The following is a 23,495-nucleotide window of genomic DNA, read 5'->3' as shown; positions in this document are numbered from 1 at the left end:
GTCCTAACTTTTGGTACATTTTCATATGATTCAGGGACTGAGCTAAACATATACTAAAAGTTTATGAATCACATTGAACAAATTGAAAGTTGAGGAACCACATTATACATTTGGCTATAGTTTAGGGAACTAAAATTCAGGGACTATTTGTGTCATTTTCCATTTAAAACTACTAGATGCAATTGTCAAGAATCTAAGTAACCCACATCAGACCCTACAAAAAAATCGCGAATCTACACATAATCTTCACATTGCGATGATTGAATTTGTCCATCGTAAAGGTGTGCAAAAGAATCGAGAACTACCTGGATTGCCTAGAACCCGATTGGATTGAACCGAAACTAGCAATTCCCGTGAGAGCTAGTTTGGTTCTTGGTTCTTATTTAGTGGAACTGGTGAGTATTGGTCAAATTCTCGATTCTAGGCATGGAACCCTTTGCCCGTCCACCCAGACCGAAGCAGTATATATATTTAAAAAAAGAAATTCCATTTCAATTACTTAATTATTTTGTAGTTTTTCAAACAAATATATTTGTACATATATGTATATTTGTAGTTATCAAATATTATTGAATAATTTTGTTTCATGGGTGTGTAATAGGATTTGCCCCCTATTTTTTTTTCAATTCTAATAATCCATTTACTTTCTTTCTCAATCAAAACAAATAAACAAACATAAAGGAAAGAGAAAGCCAATTGGAGATGTCCATAAGAGCCAATAGCTTGTTTTAAGAGTATAAATAGATCTCTCTTTAGCCATTCCCATGATTAAATTAGGTTGGCTTTGAAAAAAGATGGATCAAACGATTAATGTTTTAACTTATGTAGAGGTTAGGATGTTTATCATGGAGTCTAATTTTCTACATGTTTCTAGTGTCGGGAAATCTTAAAAGGATCACAGCACGACTTTCGAAGAAATTAAGTTTTTAGCTAACGAGTATTATCTATTGGTTTTGCCCAATCATTTTCAATCCTTAATAAAAACTAATGGCTCACAATTCAATCAAACTATAAGGCTGAATAAGGTTTGTATGGATTGGGGACCGATTCCAAGGACTCACTCAAGAATCGGATTGAATCGGTGGTCTGGTTTTTGAATGGGTCTGTGGAACTAACGGGCGCGTCTCGATTTCGATTTTTTGGAACCAATTTTTAGTGGGAAAAATTCCAAATAAGTACCCGAAGTGAATCAATTTTCTCAAATACGGATCCGAAATGAATTTTGTGTCAGATAAAAACCTAAAGTGGATTTATTATCTCAAATAAGGACCCAAAGTGATTGAATCAATTCCAAATAAGGACCTAAGCTTGTTGGTTAGCCAAATATTCACCAACTACCAAGCATGTGTCATTTCCGACGATCGGAGTTTGGGCAATTTTGTCCAAAAAAAATCTAGGGAAAATTAACAAATCCTAAAACATAAACAAAAAACCCTAGGTTTTCTATGGTCTCCCCATTCCTTATACCTATCCTTTGCAAAGTCAAAGACCGAAGTTCTCCCCATTCCTTGTACCCATCATCCGCAAAATCAAAGACCCAAATTTTCTGCCAGTTGAGGCACAAATTAAAAAAAAAGAACAAAACCAGATTCTTCTTTGTTTGTTTGTGGAGACCCAAATTCTCCACCGGTCCCAAATTTTCCTCCGGTCGAGCAAGGCAAGGAGCGATGAGAATCGAGTCATGACGCTGACCGGGTAGCGATTTGGTTGAGGAGCAGCGGGGGAGAAGAAAGAAGAAAACGTAAACATCTAATGAATAACCTAAACTTAATTAATTTAGAATTTTTCCCTTTTTTTCCAATCACAAATTTCTGACAAAATTGCCCATATTTTAATCGCTAGAAAATGTTTGCCGGTGAGCTAAGGTCCTCAATAGAAATCAACTTGATCACTTTGGTCCTTATTTGACACAAAATTCATTTTGGGTCCTTATTTGAAATAATAAATTCACTTCGGGTCCTTATTTGACACAAATTTCACTTTAGATTCTTATTTGAAAAAATAGATTCACTTTAAGCCCTTATTTGAAATTTCCCCTTTTTAGTGAGTGGTTCCTGGTTACCACTTACTCGAACCATGCTCACTCCTGGTCTGTCGCGTCACTCGCATAAGCTAAAGCCCATGCAAAAAAATGTCGTCTTTTTTTTCGTTTGGACCAACATCTCAACAAACATGAAATCTCAGCATTCGGTTCTTGCCCATCATCAGGGCCCATGGGCCGAGCTCGGCCCAGTCCATTTCGACTTCGGCCATCTCCTCCTTTTTCCCTCTTAAACCCTTACTCTCCTTCTCAAGGTTTAACCCAACCGCTTCTTCCCCCACAAAAAACCTCCCGTCACCGGCGGAGGGCAATTCCTTCCTCGAAGCTCCGGCAATGGCGACGCTCAGATTCTTGATTTCCAGGGCGGCGTCGAGCGGCGGCAACCTTCGTCTCCATCTCCAGCCGCGCTGCACCGCCGCCCCTTCTTCTCCCGCGCTCCAACTCCTCCGAAGCCTCCACTCCCTCATTTCTCGTCGCCGGGACGTCAGGACCTTCGTCTCCGAGCCGGACTACAGGGTCGAAGACGGAGCCGGGGCGGCGGCGGCGGCGGCGCTCGGTCTCGACGACCGCGTGCCCGCCACGGTGATCACCGGCTTCCTCGGCTCCGGGAAGGTTCGGCACCCTTTTTCTCTTTTTCTTGTTGGTTTAGCGAACTGTTGTTGATTGGTGTTCTGCTGCGATAGTGGTTCTGAGCTGAGAGTGTTTGTGGTGTAGACGACTCTGCTCAACCATATTCTGACAGCCCAACATGGCAAGCGGATCGCTGTTATTGAAAATGAGGTAACCCCGTTCACATCCTTTGCAGAATACTGAATCTGAGGTTATTAATTTCGTCATGGTTCTTGTGGTCTCTCATGGGTAATTGCCAGTTTGCTTAAAAAAGGGCTCTTTCTGGTATTGCTTATACCTATGTGCTTAGAGGAGATAGTGGCTGTCTGGTTGGGGCGTGCGGTCCCATTCAACAGCTGTAGTTTAACGGTTATGCGATTAGAATTGATGATGCAGATGCTCATTGGTTGTTTAACTCTCCGCCTTTTCAGTTTGGTGAGGTGGATATTGATGGTTCGTTGGTCGCAAGTCATTCTTCCGCGTCCGAGGAAATTATAATGGTTAACAACGGGTGCTTATGCTGTACTGTACGTGGAGACTTGGTGAAGATGTTGCTGGAGTTGGTTAAGAAGAAAAGGTACAAATTTGATCATATTGTGATCGAAACCACAGGTAACTCACGCGGATGAATAATTTATATCATTTAATTGACTACTGTTGCCCTTGCAGAATTTTGTGTTTGCTCATCTCATGTTCTCAATGGCTGCACTTATATATGCTATATTTGTGGGTTTTCAATTGGTTCTGTGGTCTTGATATTTAGATTATGATACATTTAAACCCAATTTTTTTTTAATCACTTATGCATTAATACGAAACACTCTTGCAGGCCTTGCTAAGCCAGGTCCAGTTATTGACACATTTTGTTCTGATGAATTGGTTTCAAGATACGTGAAATTGGATGGTGTTGTTACCTTGGTTGACTCCAAGCATGTTATGAGGCACTTAAATGAAGTGAAACCGAGATTTGTTGTAAATGAAGCAGTTGAACAAATCGCTTATGCTGACCGTATTATTATAAACAAGGTGGACTAATGCTTGCAAATATTCTTCTCACTTTTGCTTCCATCCTTTTCTTTTTAATAAAGGGCCTAGGGGCATACTTTTCAATTTCACTCTCTTAAGATCTTTTCCTTTATATATTGGCAGATTGATTTAGCAACTGAAGCTGAACTGGATATATTGACTAAAAGGATCAAGGTATGCTTTTGCAGTGGGCACTAATATTCTGTAAGGAAAGAGGGTGATCTGGAGTTGGATAGGAAGTTTCTTTATGTAACTCTAGAGCTAGAATGGTGATGAAAACACATCTCAACTTCCTCTGGTATTGGTTAGAACACAGGATGACTGTGTCTTGCAGACCATAAGTTGCTAGCTGGAATCATGTTTAATGGCTGAAACTTGCATATACATTGCCTATAAACTGAATTAAAAGGAGTAATGGCCACACTAAAATTCTTTCTTTCCATCCTTTTTTACTCCTAATAGCATTTGTGGAAGCCAATTGGAGATGGGTTAATTTGAAGTATTATTTCTCACTTTCCCACCACAATGAGAGTTGCCTTGGTTCTTCCAAATAGGAGTTTGGGGACAGAGGTCATTGTTCATTTTGCTTCATATTCTGGTTAGCTGGACTTTTCTTTGGCTAAGTCAAATGGAGAAAGTGGATGATCAGTATGGTCTGATGACTAGGCATATTTATTGAAAAAGCACCTAATGAATTTCCTGCCAAGCAAAAGAAGTAGTTTTAAGTTTTTAATGATTAAAATTTTTTACATGACTTCAACTGGCTTTAGATGTCCATAGTTACTCTCTTTTGAAGATTTCCAGTGTTCTATCTCTTTCCCACCACAATGAGAGTTGCCTTGGTTCTTCCAAATAGGAGTTTGGGAACAGAGGTCATTGTTCATTTTGCTTCATATTCTGGTTAGCTGGACTTTTCTTTAGCTAAGTTAAATGGAGAAAGTGGATAATCAGTATGGTCTGATGACTGGTCATACTTATCGAAAAAGCACTTAATGAATTTCCTGCCAAGCAAAAGAAGTAATTTTAAGTTTTTAATGATTAAATTTTTTTACATGACTTCAACTGGCTTTAGATGTCCATAGTTACTCTCTTTTGAAGATTTCCATGTTCTATATTTTATAAAGCTAAAATCCTGAATCTTAAAACCAAGAGTATTATGAAATGGATAAGTCACCCTGAACACACTGTGAGGAAGGATAACATAGTGATAGATGTACTAGTGCAAGATTCTTTGAGGCACATAAGATCTGTTCCGGGGTGATGCCGGCAGTGAACCAGCTATAGGTACCATGACATGGAACCTAAATTTCTGAAAATTTGTGGAAATTGATGGAGTTGTAAGCTGTAACTTCTCCCTAATTGATGTGTGCATCGAGCATCGTATATTTTCTGCTTCTAGTGAGCTATGTTTTCTTAGAGAAGTTTGAAACGGTTTTGTCTTAGTTTATTATTTTCTAATTATGACTGCACTGGCACTTTCCAGCACATCAATGGGATGGCACAAATCAAGCTAGCTAAATATGGAAGCGTCGACATGGATTTTGTTTTGGGAGTGGGAGGTTACGATCTGGACAGGTAGTTATTTCTACAATTTGGAAAACAGTATATATATGACTAGTTGTAAATTAAACGGAAGTTTTGCAGCACAGCATGCTGTCATGTTCTAACCTGTCAGTTACCTCTGCAGAATTGATTCTGAAGTTCATGGAGATGACTCATCCTGTCATGCACATCAACATGGGCATGGTAATGTGTACAAAACTTGTTTTGCTTTTGTCTTCTCGTATCTTGATTAATTCTATGTAGTTTTGTTACCTGTGATGACTGAATTTCCCAGCATGTGTAGGTAATGCAGAAGAGCACAAAGGGCATCATCACCATCATCATCATGATCATGTGCATGATTCTGCAGTTTCCAGCGTCAGTATTGTTTCTGAGGGTACACTGGATCTTGATGAGGTAAATTTACATAGCTGTTTTAGATCTTGTTGGTTTGATTTTGATCACCCATGGGGGTGTATGTGCTATGTTTTGATTCATTTGGTTCCCCAGTGAAAAGATGTGCCAATTGGATGTTAGTTTATTCTGTACCCTGGAGGCTTTAATTATGGGATAGTGAATAATATGGTGGCCAGGAACTGTTTGCAGAAGTCTTGCTCCTCTTTCATTTCAGTGTGGTGCATGTATGAGTCTAGGAGAAGTATATGCATGCAGTGATGCGTCTTCTTGTATATTAGTTGTGGTATTGCTGTTGTCAAGGAGTAATATATGAGGGACATGAGTTTCACTATAAGATATGAAGCCATGATTTTGAATAGTCATTCACTTTGAGAGTCTATGGACTAGCCCTGAGCTTCTTGTAACTGTGGGTGCCATATGATGTGTAGTGCAGTCTGGTCAGCATATCTGTAATGGTATAGAGGACCATTGCTTCGAATTTTGTCACCTTGATCTGATGGGCCAAAGTGTCAGCCCAGCCCATTGCCATTTGGCAGCAAAAAGCAAGCAGTGGGTGCAGTAGGCTCACTAGCTCCATTGAGAATGCATGACAATAGTGTTTTTTGATGAATTTTCTTGACATGTTTTTTTTTTCTTTTTGAGTGACTGCTACTGATATCTGTGTTCACTAGTGTAGCCCTTATGAACCACTGTTAAAATTCCTTGCTGGAAAAATTCTACTGCGGTTGTCAAACGTAGTGAAAGCAGAGAACCTGAAGGAGAAGCATTGTGAGGAGACAAGTGAGACAATAGTTTTGAAAGTTTCCGGGTTGGGTATAAATTTAAATTTATACTTCAGCTCTTCCTGATCTATGTAGCCTGTCTCCCATTTATACCCTTTTACTATCTATGAAGACAAAATGATGAGTTTCAGAGGCCTAATGAGCGTCTTACCTACACTATTTCTAGTTAGGATGAATGAACATTGGCAGCTTGGCTTATGCAAGCACTTTAACGCTCGATGATTTGTTGTTCAGTAAAGTGTGGGTATACTGGTAAAACTAAAAATGTACTTTTACATCTCACATTTGGTGCTTAAATATGTGAAATTCAAATACTGACCAGTGGTTTTAAAAAGGTTGATAAGGCATGTTTCCTTATCTGTGTCTGAGATATAATCTTTATCTCTTGGTTTATGACGAGACCTTTGAATTTGCGTAAGTCTATATTTGTCACTATGCATGGGAATTTGCATTCTATATGTTGTCCGTAATCTAGCACTTGCAGTTTGCTTTTGCTCAACTGTGATGATATCTGTTTAAAACATGTCTCTCATATGCAATGTCCATGGATTAGGTTGATGATTGGTTTGAGAGACTGACTGAACAAAAAGGGGAGGACCTGTACAGAATGAAGGGTGTACTATCTGTGACTGGTTATGAGCAACGATACGTATTCCAGGTTCCACTATTTGTATTTATGAACTTCTTTCTAGCCATTTTGGTTCAAATCCTCATCTTATGTTACTTCAAAAATTGCCTATCATTCAGGGTGTTCATTCAACATTGGATGGCTGTCCGGGAAAAGTATGGGGTCCTGATGAGAAGAGAATAAACAAGCTTGTCTTTATTGGGAGGAACCTCGATGAAACTGCCCTACGAAAAGGCTTCAAGGGGTGTCTTGTATGACCTAACCAATCAAAATAGAACGATTGAGAGTGTCGGGTATGTTGATATATGTTAGAAACGGATTAACTATAACATGATGCCAATAAGTAGGGAAGGACTAAAGAGGGGTTTCCTAAAAAATGCATAGTGGGAACACTATTGGGATGACAGACTTTGAATACGTGAACTGCTGCTTCTATGTAACTGTAATATTTTCAAATGACTGGGAGTTGTAGTATGACAAAAGAGATGGCTTATTGGCAATACCTGAAATTTTAAGTTGAGTTGTGAGAAATGAAGCCTATTCTTCTTGTGAATTACCCAGAAATCTTATTGTCACTAATTACAAAAAACAGCTTTTGAATTACCCAGAAATCCTTAGCTAGGACAATTGTAGGAGTACTCTGAGCTGGTTTTTGTTTCTGCTGAGTTCGTAGAGAGCGCAATCATTGATCACAAATCTCGGCTTAGACCAATTTATAATCGCAGAAATGATAGAATCATGATAGAGAAACTCAAGATTTTTATTTGGATAGCGAGAGCAAACTCCGAGTGGTACAAATGGTTCTTAGTATGATCATGCAAAAATCTTCAGGTATTCATTCATGCGGGTGTATTGAACTTCAGGATAAAGCTGGGAAGCTTCTTCTGCATCTTCCCCAATTTCAAAGTTTGTCAAACAGCCTTCATACATTATGTGGTAGAAATGCCCCACTCCCTCTTGCTGCGCATAATCCAATCCTGAAACAGAAGGATAGCTTAATATCATCTAAATATGGTCTACCATAGATCTGAAGCTATTGTCGCAAGTATTTATGTAGCAGGTCACTCTTGATGGTAAATATGCAAAAGGGTTTTTATTAGATTTTCCAGTCAGCGTTCAAAAACATGATCACCGTCGCATTGTTTAAGTTGTCATTGAACCTAAGGATATGCCAACACGAAATTCTACAAAAGTACATGTCATCTAACGAAACAATAAATCAGACAAGTACCTTTCATGGGGGCGAGGAAGTCTTCTGCAGAAATGCTTCTCTTCTCCAGGGTCTTTCCACTGAGCTTCTCCCACATCTCCACCAGTTGTCTTTGGGACAGAATGTTCTCTGGTGGCCTTAGGTAGACTGTCTTGTTCAGCGTTCTCGGATCATCGATCGTTTTAATTGCGTACGTTGCGATATCATCTTCATCGAGAAAAACAGCTGCAACAGTAATGCAGTATCGAACATTTTCATAACTTATCTATATACATATTCGCACATACTCGTGTCTTACCAAAAAGAAGTGTTGAACTTGGCTAAATGACTTAACCAAGCCAAGGTTGTCGACCTTGATAGATTTTGTGATCTCTCGGAATATTTTATGTAGTCCTGATTTAGTCTAGATATACAAAGCTAGTGATCGCCCTTCTGATCAAGTACTTGAGTAATCTAATGGAGATGTTCAAGGATACGACTAGGATGATATTGGTTGATTACGTAAGCTCTTACCTCATTGTTGACATGAGATAAAAACATATTAATATATGACACAATCTCACCTAACAAGATGTTGCTGAAAGATTGAATCAATATATACAATAAAATTTATAGCTCCCTCAAAGTCCAAACTAACATAGATAAATGACCTACTTTGACATGAATTGATCATTTCACATGGTAGCATTTGGGACTTATGTCAAGTTTAGGGGATCGTTGTGTCGAGTAGAGTTCGAACATGAGATTACAGTTTCTTAAGGCCCATTTTCCGATTATTTTACCACTTAGTCAACCCTTTTTTCATAAGTTTATTAAAAATGTTATTATGCTGGTATTCTAAATGGTGAACATGGTCTTCTCCGTCTCTAGTTAGAGGAAATTTGCTCCAACCAATCTCCTGATTGGTTGGTTATAAATATGGAAATCATATGGTTGTAACCCACTAATCAGAAGCATGGTTAGAGACGATCTTTTCTCTAATAAATAACCCTTGTTATTATGCCTAAAGTAGGTTTATGCACCTCACATACCTTTGACGTTGCCATCTCCATAGAGATATACGGTGTCTTTTGGAGGAGTGAGGCTCGACATTTGGGAGAGATTGCCCACAAAATAACCAGCAAAGCAGTTGGCTGAGATGTATGTGAAGGGGATCTTGGCTTCCTGGATTGCTTTTCTCACCTCCATTTTCTGATCGAACGTGACCCTTCCCGGCTCAATTGCATGACCCATCCGGGCCGGGTCCATTCCGAACTCTGACGGCAAAAACCGCTACAAAGAATTAGCAAACATTCAAAATGTCATTAGTATTTGTTGCATGACGATTCTTCGACATGATGTCGACGTGACTGTGCATTAGCAAAGCTGGAAAAAAAAAAAGCTCGTGCGATAGAGAAAGAGATGCACCCACCGTGGTAATGACACAAGATAAATAGCTTTCTTAGCAGAGTCATGTCCAAATTTCAAGAACTAAGAAGATTTGATTGCAGAAATTGAGTGAGTTACAGAATCCACTGCTCAAATGGAGAACCGAATGAGAAGATCAACACAAGTTAGAGGAGGAAATTTCGTTTGTCCTAATGCATTTATAATAGAAAATCAGTGCAAGAATTTCTTCACGAATACACTTTCATTGCATTATACGCTCACTCAACGGAATGTATAATCTATCTTTCTATTTAAGAAAAGTCAGTATAGTTCGAAGATTATAACTTCTCTACTTGAACTTTCCATTTTGCAAACTACAGGAGAGCAAGTGTTCAGTTCAAGTTCAACCAAAAAGATTATGGCAAAGACAAGATGAATGGACAAGATTTTGAGTCTACGCCCGAACATGATTCTGCAGATGCAATTTCTTATTGCATACTGTATTATGGGGCTGTTTGGTTTAGCATTCCCAAGGGGCTTTCAGCCCTGAAAGCCCCTTGAGAAAAATTTCAGCCGTTTGGTTCAGCATTTTGAGGTATACTTGGGAGAATGCTAACATTTGGAATGCTCTGGAATGCTGAAAGCCCAAAGCAGGTTGGGCATTCAGCATTTTCGGTATGATGAAGGAGGGTTTAATGAATTTTTTTTCTTCCAATATTGCCCTCACTGATAATTGAGTTTTCTTGTTTTACCCTCAAAATCTACTGTTCATCGTCTTCCTTGTCTCCCTCGTTTCTTCAAGACCAAAGCCCAGCCGGCGGAGCTCAACCAGCCGGAGCTGGTCGCGCACACATGGACGTCGCCACACACCGCCGTGGCCACGCACCACCGTCGCCCCACGCCGCCGTGGCCATGCACCACCGTCGCGTGGGTCGCGACCTCAGCGGCGTCGCCTGGGTCGCGCGACCCACGCGACGGGCTGAGCACCGGTCGCCACGCATCGCCGTTGTGTGGGTCGCGGCCTCAGGCGGCGTCGCGCGACCTACGCCACGGGCTGAGCGGTGCTCAGCCGCCCAGATCCGGTTGCCACGCACCACCGTCGCGTGGGTCGTCGGGGAGGCGGCGTCGCGCGACTCACGCCACGGGCTGAGCGGTGCTCAGCCGCCCAGATCCGGTCGCCACGCACCGCCGTCGCGTGGGTCGCGGCCTCAGGCGGTGTCGCGCGACAGGTTGAGCGGTGCTCAGCCGGCCAGATCCGGTTGCCCTGAGGCCGCGCGACCCACAGGACGGCGGTGCGTGGGTCGCGTGACCCGCCGCCTTCCCACCACCACAGCCACTGGCCGCCTCCCCACAGCCACCGGCCGCCTCCCCCACCACAGCCACCGGCCGCCTCCCCCACTCGCTCCCCTCCTCTGCGTCAAGAACATCTCCTCCTCCTTTTTCCTTTTCTTTTTTTCTTTTTTCTTTTCTTCCCAAAGTTATTTTGCAAAATGCTACACCAAAAAAGAATTCCCAAACACTTCAACATTCACCAAATGCCCATTCTTCTAAATATACTTGGGGAAATGCAAAGCCATTTCCCCAAAGTTGAACCAAACAGGCCCTATATAAGACAAGCCGTACTGAAAACATAAACTAGAAAAAGTAAATCGAGGTTTATGATGAAGCAGAAGAAACAAGAAGGATAGGAAAAATTACCTCAAGCAATGTAAGCATAATAAAATATACAAAATTGTTAACAATTAGGAGAAATCATGCAAAACTCTCCATAAAATTTTTAGGGTAGTGCACGTTTGCCCTTCAACTTTCAAGTGTTAGACGGTAGGTTTTTAGTTTTGTTAGAGCCATAAACCCTGAGTTATTTTTCCGTGTGCATGTGCAACGCACATGTTTGAGGAGTAAAAGTATATTCTCATATCATTTTTTAAGGAAATTTCTCTTTTACTCTTGATTGCCGCAAAAGATTAAAAATATAGAAAATGAAAGAAAACGAAATCAACTAAAAATAATAGGAACAATAAATATCAATAATATTAAACAATAAGAACTTGTCAAAACTTGGTAAATGTAGCAGCTTTAATAAAACTGAATAAGGTATTTTAAGAAAATATCAACCAAATTAAATAAAAAATGGAAGTGCCTCAATAAGAAAAAAAGGTCAATAATAAAAGTTATTAGTCAAAAGGAAAAAAAAGAAATGATGTCCTCAACTCATACAGGGAAATGATTATCTCAAACTAAGGTGGGTTTTAAAGTATTTTTATTGAGTAATCAATTTTTTGCATCAACATTTAAAACATAAAGAATATTCAATTTTATTCACTTCACCTTCTTGTTATTGAGCCTTTTTCCTTTATACTTAATTGTGTTACTTTTCATTAATTTTTTATTTAATTAATCTTTCTCCATTTTCTTCACTTTTTATTTTTTTACAAAAATCAAGAGTGAAGGAGAATTTTCATTAAAAAAAAAGAAGATGAAAGGACGAATTTACTCCTGGAAAGTCACGTATAATAACGAATTAACGTTTTTAATAAAGAAGAGTTAAGAAGATAATGTGTAATGGTTGAAAATTTATGTGTAAATGCGTACTATCCTCAGAGTCTTTTTTTTTTTTTTTTTTTTTTTTTGGGGGGGGAGTTTGGTACAATTCTTCTAACAATTAGAACTAGAAATACAACACAAATCATAGCCAAAGTTAGAGTTGAATCTATTACAAAAAAAAAAAAAAAAAGCGACATGAAATATTAACCTGACAAACTAAAAGAAATAAGATAGTATTTATCCCAATTTCCGAACATACTGAAGTTAGAAGAATGCAATTTAAACAAAAATAATCAAAGGCACAACAAGTTAAAATTTTTTTATTTAGGAGGGACAAGAAATGAAGAAACTTGTCCTACAGAGACCTCATAGCACAATTCCTTCACTTTTATCATTGAAGTGGAACTTTGATCGTATGCATGACAAAACAAGAATAAAACTAGACAAAAATCCAGGTGGTTGTTAGATTAAGCAAACGAAAAGGCGCAATCGGTCAAGGGAACATGCACGGCACGAGTTCTTTTCCAAAGACGGCAACCATCATAATTCGTGGGAGCCCTCCTTTATTTTCAAATTAAATTCTTATCTAAAAAGGAAGAGCACCCACCCACCAATGGGAGTAGTTCAAAAGGCACACATTTGTATGGTCGGTCGAAAAGAGCTTTTTCACATAATCGGCAAAAAATGCAAAGAAAAATGTATGGAGGCGGCGGAAAATTACGTTTGGCAAAGGTATAGCGTGTAATTGTTCATGCGTATGTACCTATTTATTTATTTGTCTATTATATAATATAAGATGGACAATTCAAGCCATGTTTGGCCTTCGGCCTTTTCTGTTTGGAACACTTGCTTGTTCGGAGACCAAATTAGGAAGTAGTGACATATTGAGGTCGCACGCATCACATGTTTTTTCGAAAAAATTTCGGAATAACATAACTCAAAGATCAGCATTTTGAGAGTTTATAAAATGAGATGCTGCGACTATAGATGATTATATAATTATCGACATAAACATAACGTACTATGCTCCAAAACGATCGAATGTGAATATATGTTTGGCATTTTATGAATTTGCAACTCTATTATTTTTTTCCAATAACGAAATCCACCTAATTTTAATTTATTTGGAACGACTTCTACTTTAATTTTAACTTCCTCAAAATCTTACTCTTAAATATAAATTATATTTAATTCGAAATATTTTGAACTTTTTATGCCTTTTATCTCAAGCGAACTTCTAGAAATTTTCAATGGTTCTGTTGAGGTGGGGGGCGACTGGCCGTTTTTAGGTTTTTGCACTAAGTGGTGCGAAAAATCAATTCTTCACCCTCTTGGACCCTCCAATTGTGATAATCATGTAATGTGCGCATATATAACTTCATTTGCAATACCATGTAAATATTCAAATTGGTAATTATAACTTATGCCTCAATGTAATTTCTTTTCCTTAAGCGATCTTGTTCACTTTTGATTTGATGGATACTACAAGAGTGAATGATCAAAGCCTCAAATCAAAAGTAAATAAGATTGCCGGTGCAAAATCTTCTTTTATATTAGCGTTGTATATTCTATTTCTCGTGTTTGAATATCTACAAGCTCAAAAAGTATTGTAACATTTCTCCTACTCTTTTGACTTTCTCGACATATTTCGCTATCTATGGTGTGGACATCAGATTGATGTCCAAGTCAAACGTGTGTATAAGGGCTAGAAAGAAAAGAATAAGAAAAATAAGTGAAGAAAGTCCTATCATAAGTTGAAAAATGAGAGAAATATTTTTTTTTCCTACTCTAAGGGTAAAAAGAATATTTCAACAAATACCTCCAGATTTATAGATATATTTTTATTGTTATGTAAAATCTTGATTTTTTTTTTTCAAGACACAGATTCCCTATCCCGATTACTCCGTAGATAGATCTTAGATCAATTATTATACATGTAGTACCACAAGAAGCTGTATTACTAGGCACACCATAGATATAGGTACTTGCTGTGAAATTGAGCATCATACGAAGTGCATAATACTCTCTAAAACCCTAAGAACAACTTCGAACCGAACAGAATGAAAGAAAAAAGTGCATAGTAGCAACTCAATAAAGACCGCTCTAAAAAGAGAAAAAAATGAGTTTGCGTTACGCTGATTACCTTGACATTTCCGGCTTCTTTGATGGCCTCCACGAGCTTGAGCTGCATCAGGATGTTGTGGCTCCGTACGTGGGTCCCCGACATGGCGCAGATGACAACGTCGACCAGCCTCACGGCGTCGACGAGGCTCCTGAGGTCTGAGAACGAGGCCTCGACGAGTTGGGCGCCGCGCCTCTTGAAGCACAGCAGCATCTGGAGCTTCTCAATGTCGAGGCCGATCTCCGGACGCTGGAGGACGTACGTGGGGTGGCCCTGGTCCAGGCTTGCCCCCACGAGCCTCCGCCCGATGTAGCCAGTGCCGCCAACGACGAGGACCTTGCTCTTCGCCATGTGATGTGAGGATTCTGGGAGAGCTTATGTTACTTCTGTGAGGTGATGAATTAGAGCAACGAGAGGATCTATATATAGATAGACAGAGAGGTTTCGTGCGCAATTTGAATCTTGCGACTTAATCTTGAGTTGGTAGGGTATCAAATACTTGAGAATGAGACTGAGTCAAGAATTCCTTTTCCTCCCCTTTTATTTCATTATTTGCGTCTTGATCTACGTAATAATGATGTCCGCCTTTACACCGGTTGATTGGTTAGGGTTTAAGCTAAATGTAGCAGATTAGATCATGTATTAGAATAGCAATAATGCCAATTAACGATTCCGATTTGCTATTAGTGGAGCCTTAAAGTCGTCCCTTTTTTTCCCATCCGATTTGCTATTAGTGGAGCCTTAAAGTCGTCCCTTTTTTTCCCATCACTTTCAAGCTTCTTTCTTTGTGCCTGATTACTAGGTGATTTTAACGTGAATAATGCCCAATGACCGAAAAACCCTTTTAGGAAGTTTTATAAAGAATCTTCGTCGTAGAATAGTCAGCATGCAGAGGCAGGACCGCCAGAGTGTTTGGCTTAGTTGTAAAGGGTTTATTTGTCTTTCACAAGATTACGAGTTTGATTCACTTCATGAGCGAATTAATGGAATTGTGGTTATGGGCTCTTTGACCTCGGAGTTTTGGATCACGGGTGGTGCAAAGTACTTATCTACGAAGTACAAACACATTGCCGTAGCTTCCATGTTGTGTCCAACATGTATCTATGTGTCTGACACATTCTGACACGTTCAGACACGTTGTCAACACATGTCCAAAAATTCCGACACGTGATCAACTTTTTTTGATAAATATTGACACGAGTGTCTAGTAGAAAGAATTGTTGAAGAAGACGTTGGAGGATCAAGGTGAGGGCAGGCGGGGGAGGGGGTTAGAGCAAGAGCAAAGACTGAGGTGACCTAGAAGGTCACAATTATGATGCCGCAATGGAAAACTAGCAACGAGGCTACAACTGCAAAAGAGGAAGCGTCGGAGGCGAGCGATTGTGATGGCTAGTGAGGTGAGAGAGAGAGAGAGAGAGAGAGTAGAGATCAAGAGGAAGAGGGTCGTGTGAGGAGGAGGAAGCAGCAGCTAAGGTTTCTGAGGGAGGAAACTAATAAATAAATAAAAAAAATTAAAAATGGGATTTTGATGGGACCTTGGCTTGATTTTTTCTTTGTGCAAGGTGGGTGAACGAGAGGGTGACTTGCATTTTTAATAAAGGAAGTGAAGCACGACAAGTGATTTTTTTTTTTTTTTTTGGTTGGGGGCGGGGGGGGAGCGAAGGAAGAAATGAGGGAGTGAAATAATTTGGGCATGCAGGCCTGGGGTGGACTCTTGAGGGTTTGCATTTTTTATCAGAAAAATAAATAAAAGAGGTTATAAAGTGATTTTGAAAAATAAAAATACCATATGTTAAATAATAATAAATTTTGATCATTATAGAAGATCATAAATTTATTTAAATAAATTAATTATAATTTCTTGTTAGTCATTAATTTCATCAAAACTTTTGTTACAGTTATAAGCATGTTCCCAAATATAGATACGCATTAATTATGAAAATATCTTTTGAATTTCCTCTGCATAAATTTATTAATATTATTATTACAAACTCATTGTAGGCTCTTCTATTATAATTTATTTAATTGTGAATTTGAATCAAATTAATTAAAAATAAAAGTATTCATTTAATATACAATGCGTCTTAACGTATTGGAATTTCTATTTTTAAGAAATAACGCGTCGATGTGTCGCATGTTCATATTGTATATCGATGCTATTTAGATACTTATTGCTTGAATATTCATTGATAAGTATGGAATCCTTACGAGGTACGATAATACTCACCGATAGATGTGTAAAAAACTGGTGTAACGGGAGCCACACCTTCCGATTGGTCTGTCGGCTCCACCAAAGATTCCTTGACGATTGGTGTGAGAACGACCCCACCCCGTGCCGACGATATTTTAAAGAAAAGCTTTGATCGCGAAAGTCAATTATTGCAACTCTATGACCTACAGAAGATTAACGATCTGTTTGTTGGACGGAAAATTTATCATTTTTAAGAAATATCTTTTAGTAAGTCTTTACGGAAACCTGAAAAAGACTCAAAAAGTATAAAATATGATGAGGAAAATAATCAAAAATTCGTATTTCTTAGTTACTTTTAATTTTATATATTCTTTTCTTTTATGTTTCTTCTTCTTTGGCCGGTTGCCGCTGCAACGAATATCTCGAGCTCAAGCCTTGCCAGGTCGACAAGCTTGAAGCTTGCTGAGCTTGAGCTCACTTGTAGTTGGTCATTGGCTGTAGCCACAACCAACCAAGGTAGAAGCAAAGAAAAGAAAAATAAAAGAAATGAATATATCAAATAAAAAATAATTTAAAAATTGAAAAAATTAAAAATTTGGATTTTTTAAAAATATTTTTATAAAAAAAACGTTTTATTAACCAAGGACCCAAACTTGAGCACCGAGGACTTGTGCATGGCCTTTGTGGACTCGCGCCTAAAGGGTCATGACCAAAGCTTGAGTGTTGGGGACCCAAGACGACCTTTATGGACCTATGCTTGGGTGCTGAAGCATTAGGTATGGGTACCGGTGTTTGGGCTCAGCCTAAATGGACTTGGGCATGGACGCTGGGGGCCTAGGCCTGAGCCTAGGACCCAAGCCCGACTATTGGAGACCGGTTGAGGTTTCCATGCCCAGGCGCACAATTCAAGTCCAAACGTATTTAGCAATATTTTGGAAAAATATTTTTCAATTGTTTCAAATAGAAAATCATCTTCTTGAATTTAAATTTTTGTAGAAAAATATTTTACATTGACTCATTTTTTAAGAAAACCAAACACCGAAAAATAAGGAAAATATTTTTCGTGAAATAAATGGACCTTGAGAGTAGATTGAAATATATTAGGTTAAACCATAGTTTTGATCACGAAGAGACACAGGACAGAATCTTCTATAATTAAGAAGTTAAAATCTAGATCCATATGTTTTCTTAGTCCTATCATGCGCAGATTTTCAGGTATTTGGCCATCCGGGGGCGTTGAACTTCCGGCCTAAGCTGGGAAGCTTCTTCTTCATCTTCCCCAATTTCAAAGTTACATTGATTAGTCTCCTTAGACTGTGGTAGAGTCCTGCTTCTCGTGCTGGACTTTTTCCCTTACTCGAGATCTACTCGAGATCGGCTCGATTTCTTTGAGCTCGACTTGATTTCAAGCAGCTCGAGTAACTTGTCGAGCTGAGTTCGAGCCTAACAAAGTTCGATTCGATCGGCTTGCAAGCTTAATTGAGTGTTTCCATTTCAGGTATTTCACCATGCGGGGGCGTTGAACTTCCGGCCTAAGCTGGGAAGCTTCTTCTCCATCTTCCCCGATTTCAAAGTTGCATTGATTAGTCTCCGTAGACTGTGGTAGAGTCCTGCTCCTCGTGCTGGACTTTTTCCCTTACTCGAGATCTACTCGAGATCGGCTCGATTTCTTTGAGCTCGACTTGATTTCAAGCAGCTCGAGTAACTTGTTGAGCTGAGTTCGAGCCTAACGAAGTTCGATTCAATTGGCTCGCAAGCTTAATCGAGTGTTTCCGTATGTCCGTGCGTCTGTGTTAAACCTTTTGTCTTTGTGCCGATTTAGTCTAAACTTTTTTTTAGTGCCGATTTAGTCCTAAACCTTTGTACGTTGTGCCATTTCAGTCCTTTCCGGCCAATTTTGGCCGGATTTTGACTTGGACGGGCCGGCCGCTGGCGACGTGGCTGATCGGCGTTGACGTGGACACATTTTAATATATTTTAATATTTTTGAATTTTTTTTTTTTTTTTTTCGTTTTCTGTTTTTCTTTTTCTTTTTCTTTTTTCTTCTCCTCTTCTTCTTCGGGCTGGTTGCCGGACCTCGGCGACCGGCCGAGGCGACCGCCCGCCGGCCACCTTGCGGGCGAGGGTCGAGCCTCGGGCGCGAGGCTCGCCCTCGCCGCGAGCCTCGCGCTGGGCGGCGGTAGGACGGCGCACCCAACGTCGGGGAGGAACAACGACAGCTTGCGTTGGGCTCCGGGCGTAAGAACAGCGGCAGATTTGCATCGGGGTAACGGCAGCAGCGAGCTCAGCACGGCAGGGCTCGCGGCTGGTTGACGGGGAGGCAACAGGTGAGGCCGCGGCAACAACGAAGGCGTCGGGCAGCGGAGGCCTCACGCGGCGGGGTCTCCCTCTCCCTTCGGATCTACCCTCGCCCGAGCTTTTTTCTCTCTCACAGTTCGGATCTCGCTCTCGGGCCTCCCACCTCGCCAGCCGGCGAGGCTCGAGCCTCTCTAGATCCGGTGAGGGTCGAGCCTCGCCCATGGCCGACGAGGCTAGACCTCGCTAGATCCGGCGAGGGCGGCCGGCGGGGCTCGACCTCGCCGATCCGGCGAGGGCGAGGCTTGCCCATGGCCGGTGAGGCTGGAGGCTCAACCTCTCGCCTCGCCGCCCAGTGCGAGGCTCGACCCTCGCCCGCGAGGTGGCCGGTGAGGGTGGGCTCGCCCTTGCCCGCGAGGTGGCCGGCGAGGGCGGCCTCGCCCTTGCCGGCCGTCGCCTTTGGCCGGTCGCGTCCGGTGACCGGCTGGAGGAAGAAGAGGAGAAAAAAAAAAAGAAAAAAAGAAAAAGAAAAGAAAATTCAAAAAAGAAAAAAATTCAAAAATATTAAAATATTATTAAAATGTGCCCACGTCAGCGCCGATCAAAGCCGTCGATCGATCATCGTCAGCAAAATCCGGCCAAAATTGGCCGGAAAGGACTGAATTGGCACAATGTACAAAGGTTTAGGACTAAATCGGCACCAAAAAAAGGTTTAGGACTAAATCGGCACAAAGACAAAAGGTTTATGACTTTTTTGGCACTTTTCCCTTGGGCCGTCTATTACTAAAACCAAATAGAAAGAGGGAGCGTAAGTATTGCGAGCCAAGTCCGATTCAAGTGAGATTACCTAAACATGCAAATCTAATCTATTAAGGAAACTCTATCTTAAATTATCGTGCAAAAATATAGAAGCGTCGACATGGATTTTGTTTTGGGAGTGGGAGGTTATGATCTGGACAGGTAGTTATTTCTACAATATATATGACTGGCTATAAATTAAATGGAAGTTTAGCAGCACAGCATGGTGTCATGTTCTAACCTGTCAGTTACCTTAGTAGAATCGATTCTGAAGTTCATGGAGATGACTCATCCTGTAGTGCACATCAACATGGGCATGGTAATGTGTACAAAACTTCTTTTGCTTTTGTCTTCTCTGTAGAAAATCATTTACATAAACAACTAATCAATCAAGAAGAAACGGATTCATATATGATTGTAAAACACCGAGATCAATAAACATAGTGAAATTAAAGTGTATCTGTTTAAGCCATTACTTTACTTGAAAAAAAATAGATCACTCTCATAATTAGAGATCTATCAGAATGTCAGATTTTCCTCTCTATGACTTATTTAAGTATAACAGCTTTCAATGGGATTAAAGCAATCGATAGGTATAACCTATCCTTTTATAGGCTAGAGAGGGGACCTAGCAAACTCTAATCAACAGCGTGTCAATTGGGCCATTCCCATTATGGGCTTCAGTAAAAAATAATTGCCTACACTTTGCTGCTCAACCAGGCCCATTATCAATAGAGGCCAATTATTTAAAATAGAAAACTAATTAATTAATGTAAGCCCACATTATAGAAAATTTCCAACATTCTCGTATCGCGATTAATTCTATGTAGTTTTGTTACCTGTGATGACTGAATTTCCCAGCATGTGTAGGTAATGCAAAAAGGCAGAAAGGGCATCATCACCATCATCATCATCATCATCATCATGTGCATGATTCTGCAGTTTCCAGCATCAGTATTTTCTGAGGGTACACTGGATCTTGATGAGGTAAATTTACGTGGTTGTTTTAGATCTTGTTGCTTTAATTTCGATCACCCATGGTGGTATATGTGCTATATTTTGATTCAATTGGTTTCCCAATGAAAAGATGTGCCAATTGGATGTTAGTTTATTCTGTACCCTGGAGGCTTTAATTATGGGAAAGTGAATAATATTTTGGGGAGGAATTGTTCGCAGAAGTCTTGCTCCTCTTTCATTTCAGTGTGGTGCATGTATGAGTCTATGAGAAGTATATGCATGCAGTGGTGCGTCTTCTTGTATATTAGTTGTGGTATTGCTGTTGTCAAGGAGTAATATATGAGGGACAAGAGTTTCACTATAAGATATGAAGCCATGATTTTGAATGGTCATTCACTTTGAGAGTCTATGGACTAGCTCTGAGCTTCTCGTAACTATGGGTGCCATGAGGTGTAGTGCGGTCTGGTCAGCGTATCTGTAATGGTATAGAGAGCCACAGCTTCAAATTTTGTCACCTTGATCTGATAAGCCAAAGTGCCAGCCCAGCCCGTCGCCATTTGGCTGCGAAAAGCAAGCAGTGGGTGCAGTAGGCTCACTAGCTCCATTGAGAATGCATGACAACTGTGTTTTTTGATAAATTTTCATGACATGTTGTACTATTTTTATTTATTTATTTATTTATTTGGCGCGACTGCTACTGATATCTGTATTCACTACTTTAGCCCCAATGCACGAAAAATTCCTTGGTGGAAAAATTCTACTGCGGTCGTCAAACGTAGTGAAAGCAGATAACCTTAAGGAGAAGCATTGTGAGGAGACAAGTGAGACAATTGTTTTGAAAGTTTCTGCCTTGGGGTTGGGTATAAATTTAAATTTATACTTCAGCTCTTCCTGATCTATGTAGCCTGTCTCCCATTTATACCCTTTTACTATCTATGAAGGCAAAATGATGAGTTTCAGAGGCCTAATGAGTGTCTTACCTACACTATTTCTAGTTGGGATGAATGAACATTGGCAGCTTGGCTTATGCAAGCACTTTAACGCTTGATGATTTGTTGTTCAGTAAAGTGTGGGTGCACTGGTAAAACTAAGAATGTACTTTTACATCTCACATTTGGTGCTTAAATATGTGAAATTCAAATACTGACCAGTGGTCTTAAAAAGGTTGATAAGGCACGTTTCCTTATCTGTGTCTAAGATATAATCTTTATCTCTTGGTTTATGACGAGACCTTTGAATTTGCGTAAGTCTCTATATTTGTCATTGGGCTAGTAATATGCATGGGAATTTGCATTCTATATGTTGTCTGTATTCTAGCACTTGTAGTTTGCTTTTGCTCAACTGTGATGATATCTGTTTAAACATGTCTCTCTTATGCAATGTCCATGGATTAGGTTGATGATTGGTTTGAGAGACTGACTGAAGAAAAAGGGGAGGACTTGTACAGAATGAAGGGTGTACTATCTGTGATTGGTTATGAGCAATGATACGTATTCCAGGTTCCACTATTTATATTTATGAACTTCTTTCTAGCCATTTTGGTTTAAATCCTCATCTTATGTTACTTCAAAAATTGCCTCCCTTTCAAGGTGTTCATTCAACATTGGATGGCTGTCTGGGAAACGTATGGGGTCCTGATGAGAAGAGAATAAACAAGCTTGTCTTTATTGGGAGGAACCTTGATGAAACTGCCCTATGAAAAGGGGGATAAGTACACTAATGGTGCCATAAGTTGTGTACGGCGCTCACTTTGGTGCCAAAAGTTTCCGTCGGATCACTTAAGTGCCAAAAAATTTGAAAAACGCTCACTTTGGTGCCAACGCCGATCTGATCAGCCGGAAATCCGACGTGGCGTTTTTTTATTAATTTTTTAGGCTGACGTGGCTTGCCGGAGAGCACAATTAGCATCTAAACCACAAAAACGACGTCGTTTGGCTTCTTTCCCCAAATCGAAACCCTAAATCCCCAAATTGAGAGAGAGAGAGAGAGAGAGAGAGAGAGAGAGAGAGAGAGAGAGGAGGCACGTCGTCTTCTTCCCTGAAGAGCAACGCCAGTAGCGAACGGCACCAGTAGCAACACCAGCAGCACACCAGTAATAGCACCAACAACGGCACCAACGGCGGCGGTGGCGGCGGCGGCGACGCACCAGTAGCAGCACCTTCGACCCCTCTTCTTCCTCCTCCGCCTCTGCTCTCGCCTCCTATTCTTTCTGCCACTTTTTGCTTGAGCAACAATCTCATTCTCTCCTCTCACCTGATCGAGCATTTACAATGGTGGCCAAGTGACGGTGGCCGAGCATTGGCGGGTGAACAACGGTGGCCAAGCGGCGAGGAAGAAACCCTAACCCTAATTTCAATCCACGTATGAGCTAAACGGCATCATTTTTGCGAGGGTGTCCACGTATAAGGGCAAAACGACGTCATTTCTTGAAGAGGATGAAAAACGACATCGTTTAAAAGCTGAGCAATTTTTTTAAAAAAAAAAAATATAAATGCCACGTAATCATTTTGGCCGGAATTTTTCGTTGGTGGCACCAAAGTGATCGTTTTTTCTCCGATTTGGCATTTAAGTGATCCGGCGGAAACTTTTGGCACTAAAGTGAGCACCGTACACAACTTATGGCACCATTAGTGTACTTATTCCACGAAAAGGCTTCAAGAGGTGTCTTGTATGACCTAACCAATCAAAATAGAACGATTGAGAGTGTCGGGTATGTTGATATATGTTAGAAGTGGATTAACTATAACATGATGCTGTTAAAAATTTTTGGATTTGTGTGCGTGCGGAAGCATGATTTTGATATTAGTTATAGTTTTTGGTTTGTGATGTGTGCAAGTGTATGGTATAATTTATGGAGGATGGACAAGGGTCAAGGTAGAATAATTTGAAAGATAAAGTACATGAGATATGAGGAAAATAGTTTTATTAGTTAAACAAACTAATTTGATGAAAGTACAATGGAGGT

The 23,495-nt window shown here is 40.2% G+C and overlaps 2 protein-coding genes across 5 annotated transcripts; one reads left to right on the top strand and one right to left on the bottom strand.

Annotated features, from left to right (window-relative positions):
• The first annotated feature begins 2,307 nt into the window (after positions 1 to 2,307).
• LOC104444252 (P-loop guanosine triphosphatase YjiA) lies at positions 2,308 to 23,261 on the top strand. Of its 4 annotated transcripts, XM_018874284.2 has the most exons (11): positions 2,308 to 2,653; positions 2,756 to 2,821; positions 3,082 to 3,262; positions 3,480 to 3,676; positions 3,800 to 3,850; positions 5,160 to 5,251; positions 5,364 to 5,422; positions 5,514 to 5,635; positions 6,971 to 7,075; positions 7,165 to 7,289; positions 23,192 to 23,261. In XM_018874284.2, the coding sequence occupies exons 1-11, from the start codon at positions 2,375 to 2,377 to the stop codon at positions 23,202 to 23,204; spliced, it is 1,290 nt and encodes a 429-aa protein (XP_018729829.2). In that variant the 5' UTR covers positions 2,308 to 2,374; the 3' UTR covers positions 23,205 to 23,261. The 4 variants fall into 4 exon arrangements, with proteins under 4 accessions (XP_018729829.2, XP_018729830.2, XP_018729828.2 ...); XM_018874285.2 differs by lacking the exon at positions 23,192 to 23,261 and having other exon boundaries at positions 3,082 to 3,227; positions 3,538 to 3,676; positions 7,165 to 7,598; XM_018874283.2 differs by lacking the exon at positions 23,192 to 23,261 and having other exon boundaries at positions 7,165 to 7,598.
• On the bottom strand, positions 7,785 to 14,761 carry LOC104444254 (isoflavone reductase homolog). The gene is made up of 4 exons (XM_010057899.3): positions 14,311 to 14,761; positions 9,287 to 9,527; positions 8,277 to 8,480; positions 7,785 to 8,022 (listed from the first exon to the last, which is right to left on the bottom strand). Exons 1-4 carry the CDS (start codon positions 14,638 to 14,640, stop codon positions 7,859 to 7,861), a joined length of 939 nt encoding a protein of 312 aa, XP_010056201.1. The 5' UTR covers positions 14,641 to 14,761; the 3' UTR covers positions 7,785 to 7,858.
• Positions 23,262 to 23,495: the final 234 nt, after the last annotated feature.

The sequence above is a fragment of the Eucalyptus grandis genome, chromosome 8, assembly GCF_016545825.1.
Source record: "Eucalyptus grandis isolate ANBG69807.140 chromosome 8, ASM1654582v1, whole genome shotgun sequence".
NCBI classification, from domain to species: Eukaryota; Viridiplantae; Streptophyta; class Magnoliopsida; order Myrtales; family Myrtaceae; genus Eucalyptus; species Eucalyptus grandis.
This window is presented reverse-complemented; position numbering and strand designations above follow the sequence as displayed.